At 35.6% G+C, this 21,922-nt stretch overlaps 1 protein-coding gene and 2 long non-coding RNA genes across 5 annotated transcripts; all 3 read left to right on the top strand.

Moving 5' to 3' along the window:
• Positions 1 to 7,040: 7,040 nt before the first annotated feature.
• LOC139189376 (uncharacterized) lies at positions 7,041 to 9,582 on the top strand. 2 transcript variants are annotated; one of them, XR_011573291.1, is made up of 5 exons: positions 7,041 to 7,263; positions 7,347 to 7,510; positions 7,612 to 7,680; positions 8,378 to 8,436; positions 9,353 to 9,582. It is a non-coding gene; the product is annotated as an uncharacterized lncRNA (long non-coding RNA). The 2 variants fall into 2 exon arrangements; XR_011573292.1 differs by having other exon boundaries at positions 7,073 to 7,263; positions 8,378 to 8,633; positions 8,686 to 9,582.
• Positions 9,583 to 13,685: 4,103 nt separating this feature from the next.
• On the top strand, positions 13,686 to 16,254 carry LOC139189375 (uncharacterized). 2 transcript variants are annotated; one of them, XR_011573289.1, is made up of 5 exons: positions 13,686 to 13,908; positions 13,992 to 14,155; positions 14,257 to 14,325; positions 15,023 to 15,081; positions 15,998 to 16,254. It is a non-coding gene; the product is annotated as an uncharacterized lncRNA (long non-coding RNA). The 2 variants fall into 2 exon arrangements; XR_011573290.1 differs by having other exon boundaries at positions 13,718 to 13,908; positions 15,023 to 15,278; positions 15,331 to 16,254.
• Positions 16,255 to 17,178: 924 nt separating this feature from the next.
• On the top strand, positions 17,179 to 19,963 carry LOC108171876 (short-chain dehydrogenase/reductase 2b-like). The gene is made up of 5 exons (XM_029088730.2): positions 17,179 to 17,438; positions 17,739 to 17,982; positions 18,689 to 18,766; positions 19,021 to 19,206; positions 19,457 to 19,963. Exons 1-5 carry the CDS (start codon positions 17,401 to 17,403, stop codon positions 19,832 to 19,834), a joined length of 924 nt encoding a protein of 307 aa, XP_028944563.1. The 5' UTR covers positions 17,179 to 17,400; the 3' UTR covers positions 19,835 to 19,963.
• The last annotated feature ends 1,959 nt before the right edge of the window (positions 19,964 to 21,922 follow it).

Raw genomic sequence — 21,922 nt, 5'->3', positions numbered from 1 at the left:
TATGAAAGGATGGACATTGGAAGGGGTATTTGCAAGAAATGTCTTGCAAGTGTCAAGAACACACCTTTCGAAGGTGTTGTAAAGTGTTCTTGAATAGTTCAAAACAGTTGGTTCTTCTACTTGAATGTATGATTCCGTATTAGTAACTATGTTTTACAAATCGTTGTAAAAGTGTGACTAATAAGAAGTAGAAGATATATGAGAGAAGAAAAGGTGTTTCACATACGGAACGTGAATAAGATATAGATCTCTGCGAAAGCAGATAGTACTTACTTCCTCATATGAACTACCAAAGAAATTGGATTATAGTAATCTAATTGATTGTCTCTATAGTAGAGATGATATGGTAGTGTTAACTGTTTAGAATATAATGATGCTTAAAACCCAAAAGGTTGCAAGGTAGTGACGAATCCCAACTAAATTGTGATACCTCTAAAACATAAGTTACGAGTTGGTGAAACAAGGATGTTTTGGATCGTTAGATCCGGATCCAATACCTTCTTGTTAAAATTGTATAGAGGCGAAATGTTCGAATCTTTATTCTTTTGGAAAGAAGAAAGAATCACAAAGTTGTTGAGGTTAATTCACTTAGATGTTAGTGGCACTTGTCCACAACATAATACTACTCATGTTATATGACATTCACCGAAGATCACTCTCGGTTGGACTATAGTTTATTTTGAATAAACACAAGTCCGAATACTTTGCAAAAGGTTTCAAAGAATTCAAGAAATGTAAATAGATGAGTAAGATATCTAAAGTATTTACCTCCTTAGATTTGATCCAAGGAAAGGTAACACTTTAGATGAGTTTCCTTGAAAGATATCAAGGAAAATAGCATCATAAGATATTGTATTTCTCCATTAGGAGAAGAACGAACTTGAATAAGATTTAGTTCGTTAAATGTTATCTATTACCCATATATAGGATATATACTTCTAAAACAATATGATTGTCGATGAGAAGATCTTCCAATATTTTCATGACTCCATAAGATGTAGTTGGAAAAGAAAGACAAATCTTAAGCATGTTAAAGATTTGGGGTTGTGTGCTAACAAGCAATATTTGTTTGATAATAATCTTGTAGGATATCCTTAAAATAACTTTTGGATATCGCTTCTATAAACCAACTAACAAATGTTGTTTTGTTGGGTAGTTCATTGTAATTCTACAATGTGATTTGCCTAAAAGCAAATGAACGAGAGATAGAACTCAAAGAATGGGTTCTTTGAGAGACAAGAAAGTAATCAACAAATATAACAACCGAGTTCCTATACCACAAGCTCCAAAGTAGTCGATAAGAATGAAAATCCTTATGACTACATTGAGTGCATATACGATATATACTCAAGAAAATGGTAAAGTACCATTTGACTCGAAATAATGAAACCTTCATAGCTAATTGGTAGCTTAAGGTGACTACAATCAAAGAGAATGGTTGACTTTAAAGGAACCATTTTTGACGTAGTCTTAGTTTCAATTAATTCGAAGATTGCTAGCTACAACTAAATGGTGATTCAATGTTTGGACATAATATGGGTTTCCGAAACCATTATTAAGATAGTCTTGATAATATATGTCTAAAACTATAAATCACAATACATGTAAGTTGTAGAGATCCATCCATCATGGATCTTAGCAAGTTAGTGGGAGCTATTTGCATTTTATGAGAAAAATGATCAAATCGTTTGATTTCTCATAAAGATGTAAATGAATCTTTTGTTTACTAGTTTTACAAAAGATTAGTGGGAGTTAATCATGTTCCTAAAATTTAAATATATATGATATATTAATTTTGGAAATGAAAAGAATACTTCTTCGTTAAAGTTACGACTTTAATACATTATATGAAGATAGAATGTATATGGGAGATATAGTCTATATACATGGGATGGAAATCTATAATGATATATTTCATGATATAATTGGATTATATCAATCCCTAATAATAGACAATGGATGCTAGGAAGTTTCTCATATGATGATAAACTTCAATAAGAAGGACGATTCTAGTGAGACTAGCAAGTTGCCCTTCTCAAAGGGAACGTACCCTTTGACTCCCAAAGAAATAATGCGTAAATTGAATCCTTTATGCATACGCAGAAAGGTTATTTATGTATTTCATATTGTATGAAAAACATTGATATGAGTTGTACCTAGAACGGTACAAGACGATATCAATGCAAGCCCAGGATCAGAACCATGGCAACTGTCAAGTGAGTCCTTAAGTATTTAAGAAATACTAAAGGATAAAATTCCTCAAAGATCGAGGAAGAATCAAAGTAACGTAATGGAAGCGTAAATGTATTAGATTATGAATCTAATCCATCATTGGATGTTTCTTCATTATGAATGAAGAGATAAACATATATCTCTTTATTATGACTAAAGAGATATTTGGATGGAAACATTAAAGTAATGACTTTAGTGTGTTCCATTATGAATGCAAGATATATTGCCATATAGAAGTTTACAACAATGTTGTTTGGATGGGAAAGTTCATTTATGAACTCTCTATTCGGTTCCAACCAAAAAGTGTATGACACTAATGGGGCGATAGCTCAAGCCTGGGAATCAAGGTCTCATCAAGATCCGAACACAAATGAGAGACTGAACCACATGATGGAGAATCATGTATAATGGTGACGTCGTTATTCTCAAGGTTGCTTCTGTGGATAACACATATAGATATCCACTGCCTAAGCCTACTATTCAGCCATTTATGAAATGACTACAGAAGAGGTATCATCAAGATGACCAATGCTGATTGGCTCTAGTGCAAGTGGGAGATTGTTGGAAATGTGCCCTAAAACCAATCATATGATGATACTTTACGGACATTTCAAATGTTAAACTAATCTAGTTTAACATATAAAGGGCAAAGATTATTGTTTGAGTCGTCTCATATAAATGTTATATGCTTAAACGATAAAGTCCAAGGAATATGTGATTGGGAGAATGCAATCTAATGAAGTTAGATTAATGAGACCATTCTTTCGTAGACACTTCCTAAATGTTCCTGATCATAGGATTACCAATTGGGCATTGACAGTCCGTTAAGATCAGTACGTACTGTGTCTTCTCTCAGGGAGAGTGACTAGTCTCGAGTCATTGGTGTGTGTGACATCAAGACAAGTACGTAGGTGCTCAATAAGAGAATGAGTTCACTGAACGTGATCAACGAAGAGTTCTTATATTCCATGTCACATGAGAACTTATGGTTGGGATAATGCAAAGTAGTCATTTTACCTGAGGCATCACAGTTGTCTTGTGGTTAAGTCCTTAATCTTTGATTATGTCTAATTCACCCCCTCGGGGTGTCACGGCATCGTTGGGGTTAAGCCACTTAGCTATGGAAACAAGTGAATGCGCAACAAGGGATCTCTAACCTTCAAACAGTTGAGGGAGAATACTCTATGATATGATTTGGAATCTCTGGCCAGAGTATGAATGAGATTGGGGAATGCGTTCCAAATCACATTCAAGGAAATCATATAAGCAAACGATTCACATTGGATAGTAGACATGAGTAAATAAACTATCATACCAAACAATGTGGTCAAGAGTATTAGATTAGAGAAGGACCGTATTGCATTTGTAATCCCGAACTGAATAGGTTCTCCACCTCTTCTGATTAGCTTGGGTAACCATGATATGCTGCTAGGTGTCACTCATGGTTTGTGGAAGCCCTAAACGTGTGTAATCACTAAAGGGAGAATTGAAAATAGTTTCAATTCACAATCGATGTAAAATGGTTTTAATCGCCCACTACCTCGCTAAAAGGAACCTAATGGATCGCACACCGTAAAAGGTAGAGATTGGAGATTAAACGGAAATGAGTAAGAATGATTAAATGGTTTAATCATTTATTTATGGCAAGGATTAATTAATATGTTAATTAATCAAACGAATAAGTTCGTTAAAGACTTCGGGATAGTTTTGGACCTTAAGGCCCAATGGGCTTCGAACGTCAAGCCCATTAACTTAAATTGTATGACAATTTAATGAATAAAGATTCATTAAAGCCCAAAAGCCCAAACATCCCTAAATGGCCGGCCATATTAGATGAATTAGGGTTTTTGGTTGTTTAGGTTACTTAAAGAAGTGACTATATAAATGACTTTATAGCCAAAATTCATTAAGGAAAAATTAAGGGTTTATTTTGGGGGAAAATTGGTGAGAATTGTCTCTCCATTTTCTCTCTAAAGAGGCCAACACCTTGGAGGGTACATCTAGCAATCCTACTACTCCAAGGTCACTCATTTCTTCTACAATCAAACCTTGGTGAAGAGACTTAGAGGTTCCCTATTTTGGGAACTTGGAGAAACCTATTTTCCATCCAAATCCATGGATCTAAGAAGCAAGGAATGAAGGCCCTATCTCTTTGGGTGATTAGCCTTTGCTTATGCAAAGAGGAATCTACAAAGGTAATAATTTCAACTCACTTTGTTTTGAGATGATTATTGGTTCACCAATCTACTAGGCTTTGAATTTCATGGTAATGTTTTATTTTTGAGTGCATGCAAGCATGATTCCGCCTTTTAATTGTTAATTGCATGCTATATGATGTTGCTCAAATGAACATGTTTTTCAAAATAAATCCTTCATTACCAACATCTAACATCTCATTTCTTGGCAGGTTAAATTCTATATATAACTGATGTAATTATGATTCCTTAGTTAAAGTCCATATTTTCTCCTCGAACATGTTTCCAATTAATTGGAATTGTTGGTTGTTAACATTCAACCTTGTCCTGCACTGGTTTGATATATAATGGTTTGGTCTGATAAATATGGTGTGAACATATATTTGGTGAACAAGTTTTCTTAATTCTTACCAACGTGCACACCTAACATCTAGTATATATGCTATAGAATGTACACGCTTTTTACCACTTTTTTTTTTAACAAACGATAGTATATAGTAAGGGGGATGGGGTTGGGCTTAGTCTCACAATGGGCTAGTAATAATATGGGTCAAATTCACCTTTAGCGAGAATTGAATCCAAGACATCTCACTTACAAGTGAAGAGGAATACCACTAGACTGTAGTACTAAGTAGCCATTTTTTTACTATTTAGAGCATTGCCAATATTGTAGATTCAATGTATATTTCTTTAGGGCACACTATTATGTGAAATATAAAGTTCAACGTAATGCGTACGTATTGTACTATGAATAACTATTTTACTTTTTAATTTCTTTTTTATATTTACTAGCACATATGAAATGGGAACAACTAGAGAACTAATTAATCTAATTCTCTTTTTTAATTTCGCTTATTCCTAAGTTCTTAATTCAATTCCTTTATTCTCTAATCTCTACTAATTAATAAAACACTCATTGTCAACCAAAATTCTATGAAATTACCAGTTTAACCCTCTAATTAAAACAGAACATGAATAAGAAATATGGGGCAGTAATGTAATTTTACACAACCAAATTTGCTTTTTTTTTTCAAAGCCACCTACATGTAATCCTAACATATCTCTAATTAAAAAAAAACAAAAAAAAACCTCCCACTCCCACATTCTCTATCACTCTCTTCCTCTCTCCTATTTCAAAAACAAAAATAAAAAAAATTTCTCACGCATATGCTAGTTTATATTAACTAAACATATTCTTAAGAGTATTTGTCCAAAAAAAAAAAAATCCTAAGAGTAGAATATATTTTTATCTCATCTCAGTACCCTAGCTATGTCCCACAGGTTGAAGACTTGTAAGTTAAGCATCAACTTAAACTTTTATACCATGCTCACCAGAATTTTAACTTTTATACCATGCTTACCAGAATTTTTTATTACTAATAGTTACTATTGACTGCGGCAACTTATATAAGATACCAACATACACTCATCAATCTTACAATATTTCAGGTTATGCAGGCCTTTTTTTTTTTTTCCTGAAAATATGACTTTAGCCCCTAAAACTCAAGTTTCTTTACATAAAACCTGACATTATCTTTTTACCTAATTAAAACCCAATGACTAGGCTCCACATAATAAGCAAATTCATTAATTATGTTTGCATTTACACATTTTGCATTTTTCAAATGCCTAAAACACCCCTAATTACAGTTTTAACGTGTGCATTTAATCTATGTAGATTTGAAGGGAGGGATTAATGAAAAAATTGCATTAATTTTTAAAATCATTGCATATTAATAGATCATAACAAATTGTATATTAATGCTTCTGGCAAAAAAAAAAAAAGCACTAATGTTATACTTTCCTTAAGATTTCATAATTTTTTTTCAAATTTGCATAAAATTAGACATTTTAATTTAATCTTGTCATTTTCTTACCAAATGAAAATATCAAAGGGCACTATAAAATTTTCTCAGTAATAATACATGTAAAATAATTTACTTATAAAATAAAAGAAATGTTATTTGATTCAAAATAAATTGATCTATATTTTATATAATAATATAGGTGAATCATTGCACACATATATATTAGTAATAAAATGTGTCCAATATATATGTAATAATGCATGCAAATAATTCACCTACAAATAAAGGAAGCTTGATTAAAAATAATATATCTACTACTTTCAATTTTCCTTTTTTTTTTAACAAACATAATGTATCTACAACATAATTTACCTATTGTTTAATCTTTCAAAAAAAACTAATGTATCTACTGTTTTATTTTAATGGCGATAATTTATCTTGGTTTAATTTTTACGAAATAATTTAGGCACTGCTTAACTTGACCAAAACAATGTAACTACTATTTTAATTTACCTACAAAATAAATGCTATGTGATTCAAAATTAATTTACTTATATTTTACATATAAATATAGATAAATTATTTTTAACACGCATATAATAATAACAAATAAAAAATGTCTAATGTATGTAATACTCTATGTAAAATAATTTACCTACAACATAAAATATTAACTGGTTTGTTGTCACAGCCCGTCCCGGAATTTTTAATTCCGAGGACGTGAAATTACAAAAACGCCCTTAAACGGGATTAAGGTGCGTAATTTTGGTGTTTGTTTTACCTAAAATTTCTAAGCTATTGTTGTGTTGGACTTTAGGTAGGGTCCTATACCCTAATTTCCTCCCCATTTTCCGTAACCTTTCCTTCTCTCTCTTCTTCTTCCATTTCAGATCTCTCTCTCTCACCCTCTCGAACACACGGCAACCACCAAGACCACCACAAAAACACCCTAAACTTCCACCAACGACGGATTTAAGAGTGCCATCGTACTCCTGAAGACCATACGATCACGATGATACCCATTTCAAGTAAGTTTCACTTCGAAAACCCTAGTTTCTAAAGTTGCCGTGAATGTGTACTGTTCATGAGCTTTGAATTGGTTGTGTTTTAGGCCAAACCAAGCTCATAGTGAGCTTTAGGATGTCCCAAGGAAGCTCGGAGTGCTTCGTTGGAAGTTTTTGGACGTAAGAACACGGAGATCGACAAGTTCAAAGTTTGGCCGGAGCTTTCGAGGCGTTTTCCGGCGAATCCCCGGCGAGTTAGGAGTCGAGATAGGTATCAATCTCTTCGTCTCGTCAAGTACTACAACTTTCATTTTTGTTTCACTCAATTTCGTTGAGTATTGAAGAAGTTATACTCATTTGAAAAATACCCAGTTTCCGGCGACCTCCGAGGCTTTCGAGGCAGTTTCCGGCCAAACCACGGCTAACTAGGTGTTGTGCAAGGTACCATTCTCTTTGTCTCTTCAAGGGCTACAACTTTCGTTTTTGAATCACTTGATTTCGTTGAGAAATGACAAAGTTATGGCAATTTGAAAAACTGCCCAGAAAACGGCCGCCGGAAAAACCAGTCCGGCGACCCAAGGAAGAAGAAGGTGCTACAGTAAAAATAAAAAATAAAAATAAAATTATTTTAAAAATATGTCGACGTCCGTGACGTCGAGTAGATCACTATGGTATATTCATATACCTAAATTGAACACCGTATGAGAAAGTTATTGAGGATTGTTGGTTAGGTGTTCAAATAACGTTTTATAATTTTCACATTTAGGTGAAAATGTGAATTGACGATCCGACCGTTGGATCGTCACCAAACTTTGATACGTTGTAATACGTAATATTTGAGGATTATTGGAACTTACGGATTGGGAATCCGAGTTACGGATCTTCCGGAATTGGAATTGTAAGTCCATAATATAAAATGTTAACCGTCACTTAGTTTTGGAAATTGACGGAGATCCGACCGTTGGATGGTAATGAAATTTTAGGATGTTGTCCTAGAGGTATAATGTGGACCTCTGGAAGTTATGGATTAAAATCTGAGTGGTGGATCTTCCGGATCAATCTACGTAGTGACGTATTTTATATAAGTTATATATTCTATCGATATGAATTCTGAGGTTGGAATTGATTATTGTTTTAGGCGCCGATCGTCATGACGCCTTGGCGTATTGTGCTAGGGAGTTGTAGGGCGAACTCCAGGTGAGTGGGCAGTTTTGTTTTCCGTATATATATATATATATATACTTGACGTTTCCCAGAAATTGAAAATGCATGAAATTATGCTTTAAATGAAAATGCATAAAAGTATATGAAAAGTATATAGAAATGTGAGTTGAAATGCCATGCATGAATTAATATATGATGCATATGTATGAATTGGTGCGGTGGACGCACAGGTAAGAATTGATTTATGATGCATATGTATGAATTGGTGCGGTGGACGCACAGGTAAGAATTGATTTATGATGCATATGTATGAAATGGTGCGGTGGACGCACAGGTGAGTATTTAATTACTGTTATGATGATGATGATATATATTGAGCTCAAATCCTGCACCATGGTTTAGTGCTTATAGTATTCACCGCATCGCACGCTCGCCTTGGATCCAAGTAGATGCTAGTCGTACAGTCCACGCGGAGTGGGTACGACAGGCCAGTCGCGAGAGTGTTAGTGAGATTCCGACTGGTGGGTGACCTTAGATTATGTGCACAGATGATTTATGAGAAGCACTAGAGCGTAACTTGTGTGCAGAAGGCCGGACGGGTCACAGAGGTGACTCCGGTAGAGTGATAGTGATAGATTTTGAGCTCTAGGTTCAACCGTACATGGCTATTAGAGGGCCTCCGGTTGATTACTTTCTTGCACCTGATATGATTATTGTTGATGCATCCATACTTAACTGTTGAATTAGACATGGCATGGCATGATTGATAAAGAAAAAATGTTGAGTTAATGAATTAAAATATTGAGAATATATATGTATATTTATATTTTACATTTCTGGGAAAATATACAGGTTTTACAGAGAGGGGTTACAACGTTTTGAAAAATGTTTGGATTTGGAAAAGAATTGTTTTACTGACCCACTCAATTTTGGTTTTGCGCCCCTCCAGGTTCAGGAATCACAAAGGTGTGGTGACTACGAGGAATACAGCGGGGTTCTGACAGATTGGACAAAATTAGGACTCACCTTCGGGTGTATCAACTTATAAATTGTATCTTAAAGCTTCCGTACTGTGCAAATGGTTACGTCACTCTCACGTGACGGCCAGCATGCCCTCCTTCGGGACGGGGTGTGTCAGTTGGTATCAGAGCATGGTTGCAATCTTGGACATTTTGAGAAGTTCTAGTGAATTCTGTCAGAACTACACCGCCTTGTAGCAAGCCACTTAGTTAGAGGAATTTAGTCTCCCTAATATAGTGGTTTAGGGAAAACTATTATTATGGTGATTCAGTCTATTATAAAAATGGACATTTTAAGACGGGTTATGAGTCGAATTTGAATCACCTTATGAAATGATGAACCTGAGGGAGCGAAGTAACGGTTTAACCATTTGGAAAAGATGTTTCAGATTATGCAAGTCAAAGGAATCTTCCTTCTGACAGGGGGTCGAGACGACTACCTGGTTTTGGGTATGAATTTGTATCCTGGTGGAAACAGGAGTATGATTTGTTGTCATCGGAGGAACAACCGATTTAAAATTGTTTAAGGAAAAGTTTATCCCTCTGGCATTTATTGATGGTAGTAAACAAGAGTTTACAAATATGAGACAAGGAAGGTGATGATCGAGGGATATTATAGAAAATTTTCAGACTTGCCTCGTTCCATCCAGATATTGTTGTGAATTTGGTGGAGGTGTTATGTTGTTTTAGGCTGGGTGACAAAAGGAAGTGGTATTTTTGGGTGACCCCTATCCATGGTATTTCTTACCAGGAGTATATGAGATGTTGTTGAGCCTTGAGGACTCTGAGAATATGATCAGCGAGAGTAAAGATGAATAAGAAAAGAATGGGAATTAGATGAAAGAACGATAAAGTTAATGATTCGTCATATCAAGAATATCGAAAGACTCAGAGCTTCAAAAGAAGTGAAGCTAGAGTTAATTTTTCCAGTTGAGGTTTTAATGTCGCTGGTCAGAGTAAAAGTGATGGATATACTGGTAATCCCAGATATTTGAGACAAGGTGTCTCGAGTAAAGGAAATGTACTTTGTGCAGCAGGTACAAAAATTAACACTTTGGGAAGTGTGAAATTAATGAATGTGTTTATGTGAACAGAGGGGACACAGAATTGTGAATCGTCCCTAGAATCAGTTGTACTCAATAATTTTCCATGATATCATAGTGTCGATTCAGCAGAGTTATGGACTTAGTAGTTTGGTCGGATTGACCGTGAGTACAGAGAGATTTGATGAGTTATATGTTCAGCTGTACAGACCATGAGAAATTAGTGAGTTATAGGCTCGGCCGTACCGACCACGCGAAGTGGATCCGGCCGACGTATTATTAAGATAAGAGTTGAATCAACCGTATTGGTCATTCTAGTTGACTTCGGCTGATATATTTCTTATTATGTATGTTATTACCTAGAAAGTAGTAAATAAATGTAGTTGAGACGAGTGTATGTATTTTGCATTGAGTAACAAAATAGTAATGTTATATCTTTGAGAGTGGTTGCCTACTTATCGAGACAACGATGATTTATCAGTATTGCGGGCTGCAGACCGTAATATTAATAACTCATTCGTGGATTCGTTAAGCAAGCAACCTGGTAGATTATTTTATGTTAGTATTGTACTTATTTAGAATGCTTAATAATAATAGAATATATATTGTGTCGGTTAAATTATTTCCATTAGATTGGTTGGTTATAATTGTGACTAAATGGATTGTTACGGGAAACCAGTCACTTTCCATCGATCTGGATGACCAGAGATTACTTTTGTAAGTATGCAAAGTGGATTGAGTCAGGCCGTTATTTACGCTGTGAGAGCAAAGAGATTGTTTTTGAAAGGCTGTCAAAAATATTAGCTCATGTGGTGCTAAATGATGTTGTTTGGAGTAGTGTGAATAATGTCAAAAGGGGTTAGACTTTCTTGATGTCTTCCCTGAAAGTATACCTGGATTGCCTTCGGGCAGAGATATGAGGTTCACTATTGAATTGTTGCCAGGTATAAATCTATGTTAAAGATTGGTTCAGGATGAGTTAAGGGAATTGGAAATTCAGTTGAAAGAATTGGTTGATAAAAGTTTCATTCAACCTAGTACAACACTTTTGAGGAGCACCAGTTTGTTGGTGAGAAAGAAAATGGACTTAGAGATTGTTCATTGATTATAGACAATGGAGTCGGGTAACGATTAAGAACCGTTATCCATGGTAATGTACTGATGTTTATTTAACCAGCTCAGAAGTAATTGCGAAGATTCAAAGATTGAATTGAGATCTGGTTACTACCAATTGAATATTATAAGTGACGTTGATCATAAGATGGTTTTCTGGACTCGTTATAGTCTTTATGAAGTTTGGTGATGCTATATGGATACTCATGCTGTTTTATGAGTTATTGGATGAAGTATTCCAATAATGCCTTGATAAATAGATATCATTTTCATTGAAGATATTCTGGCATATTCTGAGCCAGAGCAGAGCATGTAAACGTATTAAGTCGGTGGAACAAAGATTGGAAGAATGTCGGTTGTATGCTAAGTAGCAAATGCTAAAGTTAGATGAATCAGGTGGCATTCTGAGATTTGTTATATATTCTTAAGGTATTCAAGTGAATCCTTAAAAGATAGCAGAAATTGAGAATTTGGAACAACCACGAGTCGTAATTGAGATTTGGAATTTCTTAGCTTACCAGGCTATCTTGGATGGTTGTGAAAGATTTTTCAGTCATTGCTTTGTCATTGACGAGACTGTTGAGAAAAGAGGTCATGTATGAGTGGGAAGGAAATTGTGAGCAAAGGATTCAACAACTGAAGTATTTCCTCACTCATGCACGTATTTTGGTATTCCCAGAGAATAGTGGTAATCATAAATTTTTAGTGATGTTTCTTGAATGGTATTGGAGGCATGTTGATGCAAATGTTAGGGTGATTGCATACGTTCCACGATGAATGGAATCTCATAAGATGAATTACCCTACTGGTGATTTGGAAGTCACGATTACCATTCTTGCTGTGAAGTTATGGAGACATTATATTTTAGTAGGAATGCAAGATTTTTTTTACGAATCCAAAAAGTCTTCAATATCCATTACTTGGAAGGATTTTGATATGAGGCAGCGAAAGTGAATTGTATTGCTTAATGAACATGATTGTACGATCAGGGTGATCGTAAAGTTTGTTCTAGTTGAAGCACTTGGTGAGAAGACTACAGTAAGATTAATATCTGGCACGTTGCCAAGAGTATCATCTTGTGGATTGAAAACCAACGGAAGAAAAATTAAGAATGGAAGATCGAGAAGAAGTTATACTTGTTAAGTAACAAGTTAGTACATTTACTCCAGTGTTGAGTAACAACCTTTCCCAGATAGTGCAACACTACTTATTTGTTTTATGGAAAAGAGAATTAGATTACGGAACTGCTAAGTTTCTTAAGTATGTTGGTTGTGCAGTTTCCGAAGTAACGCCATAAGGACCATGAAATGTGTCATGTGAGTCGGTTTTTGATGACTTGTGAATGGAATGTTTCTGGGTAGAGAAAGATTCGATCAAGAAAGAGTTTTAGTAGACCCTGAGACTATGGATGAGTCTCCTCAAAGTATTAAGGTGATTAAGTTAACCTGAAGTAACCATGAATGGCAAAAGAGATCAACAGATGGATATGCCACTAATCGAGTGTGTAAGGTAAATGGTTTGATATTTTTGGAAATTTCACCATGAAAAGAAATAGCAAGATTTGGAAAGGAAGACAAGATAAGTCTTAGACACATCAGATCGTTTTGATCACTAAAGGAATCGATGAAGTTGCATACAAGTTTGTGATGCCTTCAGAATTGGCTAAGGCACATAATGTATTTTGTGTTCGATGCGTTGTCACTAGGTGGCAGATTTGTCGCATAAGATTCTGGTTCAACCTTTGGAGATTAATCCGGATTCGACTTGATGAGGAACCAGTGACTATACTGGATTGGAAAGATAAGACTATGAGGAATAAGATCGTGAGCTTGGTAAAAGTATTGTGGATGAACCATTCAGCAGAAGAAGCTACTTGGGAGACAAAAGAACGGATGAGAGATATGTATCCGAGGCTATTTTTTTAGTATTGAGAGTTTGGTTGGTGGCTGGAATTTCGGGGACGAAATTCTATAAGGAGGGGAGATTGTCACAGCCCGTCCCGGAATTTTTAATTCCGAGGACGTGAAATTACAAAAACGCCCTTAAACGGGATTAAGGTGCGTAATTTTGGTGTTTGTTTTACCTAAAATTTCTAAGCTATTGTTGTGTTGGACTTTAGGTAGGGTCCTATACCCTAATTTCCTCCCCATTTTCCGTAACCTTTCCTTCTCTCTCTTCTTCTTCCATTTCAGATCTCTCTCTCTCACCCTCTCGAACACACGGCAACCACCAAGACCACCACAAAAACACCCTAAACTTCCACCAACGACGGATTTAAGAGTGCCATCGTACTCCTGAAGACCATACGATCACGATGATACCCATTTCAAGTAAGTTTCACTTCGAAAACCCTAGTTTCTAAAGTTGCCGTGAATGTGTACTGTTCATGAGCTTTGAATTGGTTGTGTTTTAGGCCAAACCAAGCTCATAGTGAGCTTTAGGATGTCCCAAGGAAGCTCGGAGTGCTTCGTTGGAAGTTTTTGGACGTAAGAACACGGAGATCGACAAGTTCAAAGTTTGGCCGGAGCTTTCGAGGCGTTTTCCGGCGAATCCCCGGCGAGTTAGGAGTCGAGATAGGTATCAATCTCTTCGTCTCGTCAAGTACTACAACTTTCATTTTTGTTTCACTCAATTTCGTTGAGTATTGAAGAAGTTATACTCATTTGAAAAATACCCAGTTTCCGGCGACCTCCGAGGCTTTCGAGGCAGTTTCCGGCCAAACCACGGCTAACTAGGTGTTGTGCAAGGTACCATTCTCTTTGTCTCTTCAAGGGCTACAACTTTCGTTTTTGAATCACTTGATTTCGTTGAGAAATGACAAAGTTATGGCAATTTGAAAAACTGCCCAGAAAACGGCCGCCGGAAAAACCAGTCCGGCGACCCAAGGAAGAAGAAGGTGCTACAGTAAAAATAAAAAATAAAAATAAAATTATTTTAAAAATATGTCGACGTCCGTGACGTCGAGTAGATCACTATGGTATATTCATATACCTAAATTGAACACCGTATGAGAAAGTTATTGAGGATTGTTGGTTAGGTGTTCAAATAACGTTTTATAATTTTCACATTTAGGTGAAAATGTGAATTGACGATCCGACCGTTGGATCGTCACCAAACTTTGATACGTTGTAATACGTAATATTTGAGGATTATTGGAACTTACGGATTGGGAATCCGAGTTACGGATCTTCCGGAATTGGAATTGTAAGTCCATAATATAAAATGTTAACCGTCACTTAGTTTTGGAAATTGACGGAGATCCGACCGTTGGATGGTAATGAAATTTTAGGATGTTGTCCTAGAGGTATAATGTGGACCTCTGGAAGTTATGGATTAAAATCTGAGTGGTGGATCTTCCGGATCAATCTACGTAGTGACGTATTTTATATAAGTTATATATTCTATCGATATGAATTCTGAGGTTGGAATTGATTATTGTTTTAGGCGCCGATCGTCATGACGCCTTGGCGTATTGTGCTAGGGAGTTGTAGGGCGAACTCCAGGTGAGTGGGCAGTTTTGTTTTCCGTATATATATATATATATATACTTGACGTTTCCCAGAAATTGAAAATGCATGAAATTATGCTTTAAATGAAAATGCATAAAAGTATATGAAAAGTATATAGAAATGTGAGTTGAAATGCCATGCATGAATTAATATATGATGCATATGTATGAATTGGTGCGGTGGACGCACAGGTAAGAATTGATTTATGATGCATATGTATGAATTGGTGCGGTGGACGCACAGGTAAGAATTGATTTATGATGCATATGTATGAAATGGTGCGGTGGACGCACAGGTGAGTATTTAATTACTGTTATGATGATGATGATATATATTGAGCTCAAATCCTGCACCATGGTTTAGTGCTTATAGTATTCACCGCATCGCACGCTCGCCTTGGATCCAAGTAGATGCTAGTCGTACAGTCCACGCGGAGTGGGTACGACAGGCCAGTCGCGAGAGTGTTAGTGAGATTCCGACTGGTGGGTGACCTTAGATTATGTGCACAGATGATTTATGAGAAGCACTAGAGCGTAACTTGTGTGCAGAAGGCCGGACGGGTCACAGAGGTGACTCCGGTAGAGTGATAGTGATAGATTTTGAGCTCTAGGTTCAACCGTACATGGCTATTAGAGGGCCTCCGGTTGATTACTTTCTTGCACCTGATATGATTATTGTTGATGCATCCATACTTAACTGTTGAATTAGACATGGCATGGCATGATTGATAAAGAAAAAATGTTGAGTTAATGAATTAAAATATTGAGAATATATATGTATATTTATATTTTACATTTCTGGGAAAATATACAGGTTTTACAGAGAGGGGTTACAACGTTTTGAAAAATGTTTGGATTTGGAAAAGAATTGTTTTACTGACCCACTCAATTTTGGTTTTGCGCCCCTCCAGGTTCAGGAATCACAAAGGTGTGGTGACTACGAGGAATACAGCGGGGTTCTGACAGATTGGACAAAATTAGGACTCACCTTCGGGTGTATCAACTTATAAATTGTATCTTAAAGCTTCCGTACTGTGCAAATGGTTACGTCACTCTCACGTGACGGCCAGCATGCCCTCCTTCGGGACGGGGTGTGTCATTTGTTATTTTATCAAACAATATTATTTGATGCAAAATAACTGATTGTACAAAGGATTTTCTTTTTTCATACGAAAAATGTGCCCATATTAGTAACATATATATATATATATATATATATATATATATATATATATGTTACTAATATTTATGATACAAGAAAGGTAAAATTTCCATATGGGGTTAATTGCTAATCATAATTAGGGTGAGTAATAATATTTATTGACATAATTAGGGTTTTGTGGCATAAGTTGTAAATATGTTGTAATAATTGGTTATATATTTGTCTTCATGGTAGTCTATTTGAATTTTAGGTTTTATTTGAATGTTTAATATTATGTGGGTTTTTGTTTGGAAAATAGGAGTTTCAAGGACCTTTCTCTAAAGAACCCCTATCTATCATATTTAGGACAGATTTTTTTTCAAGTATAAGTATCTAAGAGACATTCTACAGGTCATAATATAAGTGAAAAATATATATATATATTTTTGGATGCTCCTTCAATCATTTTGCAACACATGATATACCCGTTTAAAATGGCGGATGCTTGAAAAAATTTCCCCATCCTTAAGTGGAGATCTTAATAATTGTTTCGGTGTAGCATTCAGTACTACGGTATACCTAGAGTACTTTTACAACTATTAAATATTTTATTTTTAAATTTCGGCAATTTATTTTCTAAACCAATCATCTTAATTACTATTGAGTTTTGAGAAACATTACTTTTAGATTTCAGTTTTTTTTTTTATCAAACAGAAAACTCCTTACCAGAGCGTTGATTATATATATAAGTAATCAGCTCATCAACTATTGGAGTATAAAACTTGGACCCATTCAAGTGATGTGACTCCAAGAGCTAGAAAATGTTAAAATAAAAAACCTCAGCCACTAAGAATAATAAAAAATTAAAAACCCTACCCGCGCCAGAAAAGAATTTGGAAAGCCAGTCCAATGAGATGATCATTGCTGACCGAAACACTGGCTCTGGTTGGTACATGCATGCCATATGTAGAAACATAAACCAAATACAAGCAAATCTGTCATCATCTGATAATAATTAATGAAAGAAAAGGAAATTATTTTTTCATTTTTGTCTGAGAAAGAAATCTCAGAACTTGATTCGATCGAGTTTATATATAATCTGTTGAGCTCCACAGTTTCAGGAAGAAAGCAATATCATCACAAGGCAAATCCAAGCATTATATACAGCAAAGAATGGGAACCAATCAAGAATATGGAGCAGAGACAGAGAGGTACATATATAATCTCTATATATATGAGTTTTTAATTTACTTTTATAATTAATTTAACTATCTCCTTGCAAGATTAGGTGTTACTAAAAGAAACATTTGATCATTATTTTGTTCTTAGTTTTCAGTTTTTTTTTTTATTTTTTTTTTTCAACTTGAAACTCGTTTGATAACTATTTGAGTTTTCAAAATTTCTCTCAGTTTTCAATTTTTTAAAAGTAAAATATAGAAAAACTGCAAACAAACAGTCGCAAAATAAGGACAAAAGATTTTAAAATTTTCATAGTGGTTGCGCTACTGTAGATGTGCAGTGGTTAGCGGTGCAAACAAGGGTATTGGATTTGAGGTGGTGAGGCAGCTTGCATCTCAAGGGGTGGTGGTGGTGTTGACAGCCAGGGATGAGAAGAGGGGAAAAGAAGCAACATCTAAGCTCCAACAGTTGGGTCTGTCAAATGTTGTCTTCCATCAACTTGATGTCTTGAATCCAGTTAGCATCCACTCCTTGGCCAAATTCATACACGCCAAATTTGGCAGGCTTGATATCTTGGTAACGCCAAACTTTTCTTTCTTGTTTCTATTCAGCAATTTTTTATATTTAATTAATGACCAATTAATTTTACCCTTTAAAAATATTGAAACAACAAAATGTTAAAATCAACACATACGGTCGACCTACGATGGCAATCGGTCGGTATCAATGTCTCGCTTCAGTGAGTTCATGTGCCCTTGCTATTTTAGCAATAGTTTGACATGGCCTCATTGGTGTAGCTATTGTTTCATGTGTGCATCTAATGTCTAATTTGTCACATCTATCACTTTAGTGGCATATTTCTTTTGTTTATTTTTAGTCTTGCTGTAGCGGTGTAGAGATTTACTTTATTTGTATGCCCTTACTTATATGTCAGAAATGTGGTGAGCATGTAGACTACGGAACTTGAGAACTTTCATTATATAACCAATATAGGAAAGTGATTTCAACACACGTCTATTTATTTTTCGTTGCATATTCTTGTTTATTTACGGTGTTTAAGTTGAATTTATTAAAGGAGAATCAAGAAACATATAATAGGTTTTGCAAATAAAGAAATAAAGGTTCCTGTGCGCCAAATAACTTGTTTATTAGCCCTATATTAGGCCAATAGGTACATTTCCAATGTACAAACATATTAACATTGTGCTAGTACTTGTTGGCCTCCAAAATATTGAGTGAAAATCTGTGGGTATAACTTAAATTAACCATTTGATTTCTGCAGGTTAATAATGCTGGAGCTACTGGAGTACTGGTGTCTGAGAAAGATTTAAAATCTCTAGACATTGACTCCACAACTTGGGTAAGTTATATAGCAGTATATTTCTCATGAGAAGCACATGCATGAAATAGGGACGCCATGGTGGTGTCTCAAATAAATTACACAACACCATATGGGATACTAAGAATACATAAAGTCGTATTATTAGTCTGAGACATCACAGTGACGTCTTGAGGTGTCGGTCTTAGGTCTTCTCACAAATATACTATATATATGTCGCCACACCACAACCAAGATTCGCAGCAGCTTTTAACTACAAGAAGTTGTTTGTTCAGCTTTCAGGCAAAGCAGTCAACCAAATTCAATGTGCAATTAAATACACTTATGAGAAGGCTGAGGAATGTTTGAATACAAATTACTACGGTGTTAAAAGATTAACCGAGGCTCTTCTCCCACTCTTGCAACTCTCCACTCTGGGAGCAAGAATCGTCAATGTCTCCTCCCTAAGGAGTGAACTCAAGGTAAAAATACACAATGAAACAAAAATTATCTAACAAAGGTTAATGTTCATTATCTGGACGAGTCTGGCAAGAGAAGATTTACTCGATGTTATATTCCATTCATCGACAATAGTCGTTCTCCTCTCATTAACTTGTTGATGCCCAGAAATAAGCCTCAATCAATATGATCTCCTTCAATGTCCTAGCTATAGCAACACACGATGAAACAAAATTTTAAATTTCCTAATCAAAGTTATCAAATACTATGCAGAGGATACCAAGTGAAGAGATAAGAAATGAGCTCGGGGATGTAGAAACATTGACAGAGGAGAAAGTGGATGCAGTTTTGGCAAGATTTCTGCATGATTTTAAACAAAACGAACTCGAAGCGAATGGATGGACAATGATGCTGCCTGCATATAGCATTTCCAAGGCCACCCTCAATGCTTACACTAGAATCCTTGCCAACAAGTACCCAAACATGTGCATCAACTGTGTGCATCCTGGCTTTGTCAATACAGACCTCAATTGGCATACAGGGACCATGACTGTCGAAGAAGGGGCTGCCGGTCTGGTCAGGTTGGCTCTTATACCCCATAGAGGCCCTTCCGGCTGCTATTTCGATCGAACTGAAGTCGCAGACTTTTAATGATATACACATATATATACATGTAAGATTTATGCATCTTTCCTTATTTATATATGATACATATATTATGTATAAGACTGATGTAAAGCTAAATAAGGGTTAGAACGCGTCTTTTTCAAGCTTGGCCAATGGGGGAATACTTCACGGATTTCAAAATTATATAAATAAAACTTTAACCAAGGAAAAGTTACATTTAAAAAAACAAATGTTTGGGAGACCATATAATGAGACTTACTTGTATAGTTAACCTTACCATTTTTAGATTTAATTTATAAAATTTAGTCTTTCAAACATTTTTCTAAACAAATATCAAATCAGATACATAAATGATTGTAGTTATGACCTAAAGAAGCCAAGAATTGTTGACTTTAATTTTCGGGAGGTGTGAGTAATGGACTAGCGTTTTCCTCTTGTGTCTTCCACACAAAAAAAATAAATAATTAAAAATATACAATTCAACTAACAATAAAATAATATTTACAGTGCTCCCCCTCTAAAGGAGGCCAATTCCGCTGCACATCGACTTGCTTGATCTGGGATTGGCAGGATTGAGAAAAAAATTGGTATAAAAAAAAACTGGAGGCATTTTTGTGTTTGGTAAACTTCCAACTTCAACTTTTTTTCATAATTTTGGATAAAAAAAACCAAAAGACAGAAGCAACAAAAGACAACTTTGAAAAACTGACTTTTCAACTTCCACGCAAACCTCTCAAACACTGATGAATAGTGACCCTTTAATGAAAGTTTTTGGCAATCCTACCATTCCTTCATCTCTATCATCCCCTTTCTGCTCCTCCCAGCTTCATCTCTACCAAAGATCTTTGAAGATTTGTGTCGCCCCTACTGTGAATCTACCTCGTCCCTCACCGTGAAGATCTGAATCATCACCACCAGAGACCCACAAGGGTCTCCAGGAGGAGAGCCCTAGACTGCTATCATCACAAATTAACCAAAGTTGTTATATCAAATGTGCTTGAAACTAAATCATAATTAGCAAAGGAAAATTGTGTGTTATGAGAAACCACGAATTCGCAGAGGAACATTGCGACGGGGAGGTCTTTCCTACAACCTTGCGGCGAGTGAGGGAGGAGTGGAATCAGGTTTCTGGGTTTCTAGGTTGCCGGGAGCAGAGTGGGAGCGCGGCGAAGCTGCTTCTGCTACCCCAGCGCGGCATAGAAGGCACGGTTCCCATTTCAACAAATGCAGAAAAGTCATTTTCGAATGCACCGAGTGAAGAAATTGAACCAACGACGACTAGGATAACAGGGCCGGCGAGGGGATCTCGGAGGTGCAATTGGCGGAGGTCGTCAATGGCGATGGAATTACAGAGAGTGTTTGGGGTTTTGGGGATTGGATCTTCGGCGGAGATTGAAATCGAGATATGAGGCATCGACTGTTTATTTCATAAAACATATTATTTAATATTACTATTATTATTATGATAGTAATATTAAATAAAATATGATAATAATAATACAGTATTATACATTTTTTGGTCATTTCATACATTTACAACTGTTTTACATAAAAGCTTACCGAACACTATCATACTGTTTTTTTTTTCTTTTTCCAAAAGCACTTTTACAAAAAAAGTTTACCAAGCACTTTGCTGCTTTATTTCACATCTACTTATTCTCATAGCACAGCAGAAGCAGTTTTTTTTCAAAGCACAACAATACCAAACCAAGCCTAATGAATTTCAATGGAGAGCAACTGCTCCTGAGCTTTTGTTGGATACTCTTATTGAAGACAACTCTTTATAATTTTGTTTGTTTTCTCTCTTGGTGTGAGGATAGGTAAAGTTAGTTGTTCGTGCGGGATGCTCTTTTTCCTTTCAACCAGGTTGAAAACCCTAACAAGGTTTTTATGAAGGCCCATTTAACCACACTATCCTCCGCTTTGTACGGTTTTATCTTATATCAATCAATTTCGTACTTCTCTAAAAAAATGTATACAATTCAACTACTGTTATGAAACTAATTATTGAGGGAGAGAATAGAGAGACGGCCAACTAAAGAAGAGAGAAAGAGAGAAGAACGTTGGTAAATTATGTGTCACTTTCCTTATATCTAATGACTTTATTTATAC

The sequence above is a fragment of the Malus domestica genome, chromosome 11 (assembly GCF_042453785.1).
Source record: "Malus domestica chromosome 11, GDT2T_hap1".
NCBI classification, from domain to species: Eukaryota; Viridiplantae; Streptophyta; class Magnoliopsida; order Rosales; family Rosaceae; genus Malus; species Malus domestica.
This window is presented reverse-complemented; position numbering and strand designations above follow the sequence as displayed.

Excerpts from the sequence above, each read along its gene's own strand:
- LOC108171876 (XM_029088730.2), top strand. The coding sequence starts at position 17,401 with ATGGGAACCAATCAAGAATATGGAGCAGAGACAGAGAG. Across the intron at positions 17,439-17,738 it reads TATGGAGCAGAGACAGAGAG|ATGTGCAGTGGTTAGCGGTG; the intron begins GTACATATATAA and ends GCGCTACTGTAG. Across the intron at positions 17,983-18,688 it reads TTGGCAGGCTTGATATCTTG|GTTAATAATGCTGGAGCTAC; the intron begins GTAACGCCAAAC and ends TGATTTCTGCAG.